We start from the raw sequence: 7843 nt of genomic DNA, 5'->3' as shown, positions 1-7843 counted from the left end.
ATCCGAAAGGTCTTTGGCAATCGTCTGGAACGTTTTGACAGTACTCATAATATCAACCAGGGCTCAGGTAAGGCAGTCCATTATAGGGCTATTTTATTGGCTCAGGGATCAGCAATTTCACAGAGCTGGTTGACCCACTTGACCAGCACCACCTGACTGGTAGACCAGCAAGACCAGACTGGTCGACCAGCTTGACTAGGATCACAGAGCTGGTTGACCCGCTTGACCTGCACCACCCGACTGGTAGACAAGCAAGACCAGACTGGTCGACGAGCTTGACTAAGATCACAGAGCTGGTTGACCCGCTTGACCAGCAAGACCAGACTGGTTGACCAGCAAGACCAGCCTGGTCGACCAGCTTGACTAGGATCACAGAACTGGTTGACCCGCTTGACCAGCAAGACCAGACTGGTTGACCAGCAAGACCAGCCTGGTCGACCAGCTTGACTAGGATCACAGAACTGGTTGACCCGCTTGACCTGCAAGACCAGACTGGTCGACCAGCTTGACTAGGATCACAGAACTGGTTGACCAGCTAACCTACCAGCATAGTGTAAGCATCCATCTGGATGACCAGCTTTTCAACCACCTTGACCACGAAAGACCAGCTTAGACCAATCGGAAAGCAGCTGGTCCTGGGCTGGATTTTTCTCAGCAGGGACATTATTGGTATGAAATATTAAAGTTTGCATTAATAAACACAGCTAATGATGGACCTCATTCTTCTCACTGCTACACTCGCCAGGCTTTGGATTCTCACTGGAGACCCGATTCCTCAAATATGTGGAAGGGACTCCAGCGTCCAGGACAGGCAATTTTTTTCCCACGGCTTTCCCAAGAGCTCCAGCGCAGGCTCCCTAACGCGCACGCGCACGAGGTCGTGAGCGCGCAGCTGAGGATAAGGTTGGTTTGAGTGAGTGAGTGAGAGAGGGAGTGAGAGAGAGAGAGAGCGAGTAAGCGAGAGAGAGAGAGAGAGAGAGAGTAAGTGAGGGCAACGGCTGGGAAGGGTGGGACAAGTTTGTGCTCGGCTGGTTTTGGACGTGGATAATGTAGGCAGTCCTGGTTCTGGTCCTGGTTCTGGTCCTGATCCTGGTTCTGGTGCTGTGCTGCGCGGAGACGGTGAGTTAGGATCTGCTGGCTGAGCTGCTGTCAGTGCTGCAAAGTAAGTTCCCAGCTCCGATTTGTAGTCCAACCTCGTTGGAGCTGAAAGACTGGAGGGAGGACAGCTCGGAGGCAGCGTCCTAGTTCACCCCAGTCGGTGTGGGTCTAATGCAGAAACTTTCCCAGGCTGCTACCTTGGGTCATACTACACGACTACTATGGTTGCTTGACCATAGAGACCATTAAGGGATCCTTTGCTGGTTGCTGGTGGTTTGGAAACGGTGTGTAATGGATACCCATGAAAGACAGATACCCATAAATAGGCAGGTACTGAGCCATTGCTTAGTACAACAGAAACTTTACTAGCCTGCTACCTTCACTGTTAGACTGGGTTGTACTGCAGCTGTTTGACCATTGAAACCATTAAAGGATGCTTTTGGTCCCTGGTGCTGTGTAATGGTTGGTAATGGTATTTGTTTGTATAGATATATAGATAGATAGATAGATAGATAGACATGACTGTGTATTGATTGGCAAGAAGCTGGCAATAAGATCAGGTATCACTATTTATAATAACACCCCATCATGTGCATAAAATCTGAGTAAAAGAAAAGTTGACTTGTTTATCCAATCAGAACAGCAGGATCTGAAGACAGAGTCCAGCACTGCTATGTCTAGTAGACTGGGCTTAAATGAACCTCTGTCTATGCCTGTGATCGCTATAGCAAGATATAGGTCGCTATACACCTATATAATGACCTGTACCTTGGCCAGCCATATACGATGGGTCAACGTTAGGGTTGTTACAATACTAGAACTACAATTGTGATACTGATACCAAGAACCACAATGCTTGATGATACTGAATGATACTATAGCAAATAGAGATAATAGCGTCTGTTCTTCAGTCTATAGAGAACTTTCAAATTTTGGCCAGCTACAGCGTATGTGGCCTAGTCCTAGCTCTGATAGTGTCTGGAAGTGTCTGGAAGTATCTGAAAGTTGACAAGTTGCAGTATTGATTGAGCCACATTTGATAGTCAGTTAATATCACAATGCAAATGGTCCTAAATGGTCTGACCGGTGGCTCACCCCTGCCGAAAAAAAAACCTAGAACCCAATACAGATTTCTGTTGGTTTCCGAATGGTTTAGAAACTGTGTGAAATGCTCACTGATGGGGATTTGTCCTTTCCTGATGGGTTCTGCTGTAATGGGTTGACAGATTCCAGATCACAGGAACCGAGCTTTGGGTTTGACCCACTTGCGTCCTTCGCAACCAACCAGGAAAGCGTCTGTGGCCCAAGGTTGCAGAGGTATAAAAAGGTCTGAAAATAGCTTAATACTGGTATTGGGGGAAATTATCTAATTAAACTGAAAATCCCACCAGTTTTAAAAACTCCCAGAGGTTTGAAAACCAAGCAATCAGTGGATTAATGGAGAAAATAATTAGCAAAATTAATAATGTTTTTTTTTTTCAAATAGGAGACATTTTACATATAATTTCTTTAATAAATATAGTAAGAAAAATCTACCAAAATAATAATACACTGTTTTAATTTCTTTAAGTGTCTGTGTATAATAATAATAATTATTATTATTATTACCACCTTTGCAACCCTGTGTGGCCCACAGGTTGAAAACCATAGCTCTATACCCTCTTGATGTATTTCTAATGGGGAAAGTGTCCTATAGAAAACTGGTCATTTTTGATGGTAACCATTGTTTCTCATTAGGAAGCCTGTGGTCATGTGAGTTTAATCCTTATGATTATTATTTAAAAAATTTTTTTCAACATCTTCATCAGGATTAGAAGATGTTAATTGTTGGACATTTGAGTGCCCTGATACATCTGTTGGATATAGGATTTAGAAAATGAAAGAGGTAATGAGGCAAAGCTTTAAACAGGTTAGGTGAGACCAAACTGATTAAGTGCGTCAAGCTATCTCTGTAATAATACACGGCTGTTTTTCTTCTCTTTAGGTAAACCCAGTTCAGTGCGATGTGGCATTCTCCGAGAACCACCTGCAGCTAGGAAACAAACCAGCTTGATTCAGGGCTGTATTGTACACAGCAGGGAAGGGCACATGGAAACTCTGGGGTGATTTTTAGCTAAACTCTTTTTCTTCTTAATCTCTCGGGCCATTTCTGCAAGTTCATTTACCCTCTGAAAATGATCAAAAGTGAACCTAAAAGTGACCGGGTGCTGCGAAGTGCCTCGCCTCACAGAAATGCATACAAATCAGACTTTCACTCCATCAAATGCTCCTTCGAGGGCCCATCTGTCTCCTATTCCAATGGAGGCGGTGAGACACGAGGGAGGCCATCAGGGAACCGGGTGAACAAGATCAAGAACATCTTCCTTCAAATGGATGGGCAACAGCCGCAGGAGGGATCGGCCGTCGCCAAACCAGCACCGGCCAAATTCCAGCGAGGCCCCACCTTGTACAGGTCCAGCATGAGCAGCGTCTCCAGCATGGAATCGGCCAGCTCCGACACGGCGAGAAAGGCGGAGGACATTTCATTTGACAAGGTAGCATTGGCTGAGAAGTTCTCCGTGACCAGGAAGCTGTTTGAGAGTGGTCTTAAAGACCTGTCCCCAACAGAGAGACCTCCTGCGCAACTTAGAACCATCAGCCGGGCTTCTGTGTGCAGTGTTTCGGACGAAGGGAGGTGTGTGAGGAAGCTGACCGAGACAAAAGACCGAGCTCAGAAGATAGAACGTCCCAAGGAAGACAGGGAAAGGTGGAGGAGCGAGAGTGAGACACCACTTCGTAAGCCTGGGCTCATGATGAAGAATGCAGGGCCCATATCCAGGAGGCTGGAAAGCTTCATGTTGGACAGCGACAGCGAGTCTCTGTCCGGCCCGTCCGTCTCAACACGTTCGCAAAGTCCAAGCAGCCACTCCCAGCCACCGTCCTCCCCAGCAAGCGAGCATTCCGAACTACCTTCATCCCCAGATAGTGCCGGTTCCCCTACGTCATACTCGCTGTGGCCCGAAAGCCCTTCAGGCCAGGCAGACGCATGTTCACCACATCAGTTGAGCAGCTTATCTTCACACAGTGACTCCCAACACCCAGTCGTTCCTGTGAACGGAGTTTGCGTGGGCCATGCAGACCATGCTGATGAAGAGTCAGTGTCCATTCTCGCAACAGAACCAACTATTCTTTTCAAAAGTGAGAAGACTCATCGTTTGTCTCAAGGCAGTGCTTCTGGCAGTCCAGCGAGGGATGGAACCAAGGGGTCTTCGGAATCCAGTACCCCCAGAGAACAGGAAGGCAAAGTTGGAGCTCCTGGTCTGGCCACGGTCAGAGCTGAGCTGGTGGTGGTCCAGAACGAGTCATCGGAGAGCGAGGCGAATGAGGAGGACCGCATCGAGGATGAGGTTTTTGAGGAGGTCAAGAACGAGCACCACTTCTCAAATCGCCTTTCAGAAAGGGAGCTGATTGAGGGAAGGGAAGTCCAAGACACATTCCAGGAGAGGAAATCAGGGAGGAGCTTTCGGCTAAGGGAGGAGGAAAAGATGCAGGGGGCTGAACCCAATCAAGACGTAGGGGTTGAGGATCAGGAAAGCAAAGAAAAGTCAGCTGAGGGGGAAAGTATGCAGAAGGCGGAGGGAGAGGAGGAGGAGGAGGAGGAGGAGGAGGAAAAGGAGGAAGACGAAAAGGTGAAAGTAGTAGTAGTAGAAGAAAGGGAAGAGCAAGTGCAGGAGGAACCAAGCCGGCAGGCTGAGATGAAAGCTTGTGACCAGAAAGTGAGGGAAGTGGGGGAGAGCACCATGGAGGAAGACCCGAGGAAAAAAGATGATGAGGAAGAGCAGGAGGATGAGCTCGTGGAGGAGGCTATGGAAGCTTTAGAGGATGAGGAGGATGACCAAGACATTGAAGAGATGGCCACGGAAGAGAGCCAGCAGCAAGCCAGTCGGGACTTGGCCGCAAAGAGGTCTTTGATTTGTGGGATCGAGAATGCGGCTTTTGTGGATGACCGCGAGAGTAAGCCGGATCTAGAATACCAGCACAAGGAAGAGCACCCTGGCCAAGAAGAGGGCCAGTTGCAGGAATATGAGGAGCTTCCAGGCCTCTCTGATGAGGAAGGCACCAGCCCAAGGAGGAAAGTCAGGTTCTCCACTGCTCCTATTAAGGTATGGTGAATTTTGCTTCTTTTTGCGTTGCCCATGTGCAAATAGACTCTCTTCCTTCTTCTGTTTGAGGTGTTAACAGTTATGCGTGAGCTGGAATACCATATATTTCACTGCTGTTTTGAAAAAGGGGAAAGAATTAGGATTTTGAGGGTTTTGAACCACATGGTGTTAACCTACTAGCGTTGATCCAAAGCTGGATCTATCTGCACCGTCACCTGAGCTGCCTGTCTGAACTAGTTGGCCCAGAAGCCCTCAATTGTTGGGAAATTTGCCTTTAAGTATTCTGCTGCCCAATTTCGGGATAAGTATATTCACTTCCTGCATGTTTTCCCTAATGTTTGTAAGGTAGATTTAAGGTAGCTTTTAGCTGTTGTGCAGTGGCAGCAATAAAATAGGTGTAGACAATGGTCCAGTACTCCCTCTGGACTTGAGGCTAGTCTTGCTATTCTTCATTTTGCATTCAAAGGTGCTGTTTGAGTAAGAATATCTGATACTAGATCATTGAGCAAGCACCCAAAGTCCTGTCTGAGCTTGCATCAATTCAGGCATGTAATTTCCTTTTTCTGCTTCTGACAGCCATCATGTGGACAGAAAAAGAAAGAGGGAGGGCGGGGAGGAGAAAAAGAGCCTCGGGCGATGGTTTATTTCCATGTACCCAGCTCTTTAGCGTGTACACAGCTTCTTCGACCTGTTGTTAGGTGGCTCGAGTTGGAATCTCCTGCTTGCTCTTTCACAACTGGTAACAAATTGTCCCATCAGGGTCCTGCTGTTCTGTTTGATGTCATGGAAAGGTCAGGCTCTAGTCAGATGTAGGCCAAGGTGTGGCTCACCGAGGACCTAGACTCTTTAAAGGTGTCTGGGCAGGCATACTGATCTAGCCTCCCTCCTATTAATGCTATTCTCTGGAGAACATCAAGATCTTCTGGTGCTATAAATCAGACAGCAGAACCATAGCTACTTCTACACTGAAATGCTATGTGAGCCTAATGGTGTCTTTATCATCATACAGAAAGATCTAGTAGATCAGTGGTAGCTCTTCACATCAGCCATACACTGATCAGCCATAATATTAGCAAAACTAGCAGATCTTCATCTACAGTGGCTTCATCTGTCAGGGGGTGGGATGTACATATTAGGCAGTGAGTGAACAGTCAGTTTATGAAGGTGTTAAAAGAAGGAAAATGGCCAAGCGTAAGAATCTGTGCCACTTTGACAAGAACCAAACTGTGATGACTAGCCGACTGGGTCAGAACATCTCCCAAACATCAAGGGTTGTTCCTGGTATGCAGTGGTTAGTACCTATCAAAAGTGCTCCAGGGAAGGGCAACGGGGTCATGGGCACCTATGGCTCATTGATGGGATTCATGGAGGCCCCACCTCACAACTGTCACAGTGTTTAGAGAATCTGCTGCTAACGTCTTTGTGACGCCTTCAGGGGTGCTAATGCTAATAGTTAGTGGTGCTAATATGGTTATATTGGTGGATTGTAGATATTGTTTCATTTTTAGATGATGATGACAATTGTAGTCCTGTTTAATTGAATTAAATAAAGTACAGTGATTATTTATTTATATATATATATATATATATATATATATATATATATATATATATATATATATATATATATATATATATATATATAATTTATTAATTTTGGTTTGTTTGTTTGTTTTTTCCTGGTTCAGCTTGTGCTATGTATTTTTGATGTGGTGAAGTATTAGGATTTTCACCCACCCAAATGGCCCAATCCTGTTCCCAGTATTTGTCATGTTGTCATTTGTCATGAGAGTGTCCCAAATAGCAAAACCGGCCTAGCATCAGTGTGTAAGTATAATGTCCACCAACGTCTCGACCGTGGGGTTACAAGTTCTGTGTTACCTTACATGCACTCTGTGTAGCCCTGACTCGGCGGTAATGCCGTCTCCGTTAATGCCCTTGTGTTAGAGGCTTATTGGATCATTAGGGGAGATATTAACCTGATAAATATGTTTTCCACGGTTGTGGACCTTCTGAATTCCTTGTTCTATGGTTCGAGAACTGAGAATTGAGAAGAGTCTATTGCCTGTATTTAATGTCTGATTGTTTGCTGCTGTTAAATGTAGAATCTCCTTTCCTCACAAAACCCTTAACACTGTGGTGGAAAGCTATTGGCTATTGAGATAGTACTGGTCTAAGCATAGCACATAACATGGTAGCACAGTAGACAATACACGCCAGCTGTTCGCATAGACATTACAATGATGTTTAGGCCTCAGTGTGTTTGCATGTACACTATATGTCCATATATTTGTGGACACCCTTCTAATGAATGCATTAAGCTACTTTAAGTTGCACCCATTGCTGACACACGTGTGCAAATGCGCGTGCACACACACACAGAGCCTCTCTAGTCCCTGTACAGAAGTATTGCCAATACAATAAGACTCCCTGGAGCAACTAAACATGAGCCTATTGGCACCGTGCCTAGCACCAGGAGTGGGCTAGAGGCATTGAGCTGCGTCCTCTGGAATGATGGATGGTGCTCAATCCGGTACTTTTAGGATGAGTTGGGGAGTTGGGAATGAGGTGGACTGGTGATCAACCCAACATTCAAAATCTAG

At 46.0% G+C, this 7843-nt stretch overlaps 1 protein-coding gene across 5 annotated transcripts in view; it reads left to right on the top strand.

The window, feature by feature from the left end:
• The first annotated feature begins 922 nt into the window (after window positions 1-922).
• The window catches only part of ppp1r9alb (protein phosphatase 1 regulatory subunit 9A-like B), a 32179-nt gene continuing 25258 nt past the window's right edge, over window positions 923-7843 (top strand). For 2 of the 5 annotated variants that reach the window (XM_072657067.1, XM_072657065.1), the window contains exons 1-2: window positions 925-1119; window positions 3083-5240. In XM_072657067.1, coding sequence (XP_072513168.1) covers window positions 3273-5240 — 1968 coding nt within the window. In that variant the 5' untranslated portion in view covers window positions 925-1119; window positions 3083-3272. The other 3 variants (XM_072657066.1, XM_072657063.1, XM_072657064.1) reach the window with 3 other exon arrangements.

Source organism: Salminus brasiliensis, chromosome 15 (assembly GCF_030463535.1).
Source record: "Salminus brasiliensis chromosome 15, fSalBra1.hap2, whole genome shotgun sequence".
NCBI lineage: Eukaryota > Metazoa > Chordata > Actinopteri > Characiformes > Bryconidae > Salminus > Salminus brasiliensis.
The sequence above is the reverse complement of the archived record's forward strand: the minus strand, read 5'-3'. Positions and strand labels throughout refer to the sequence as shown.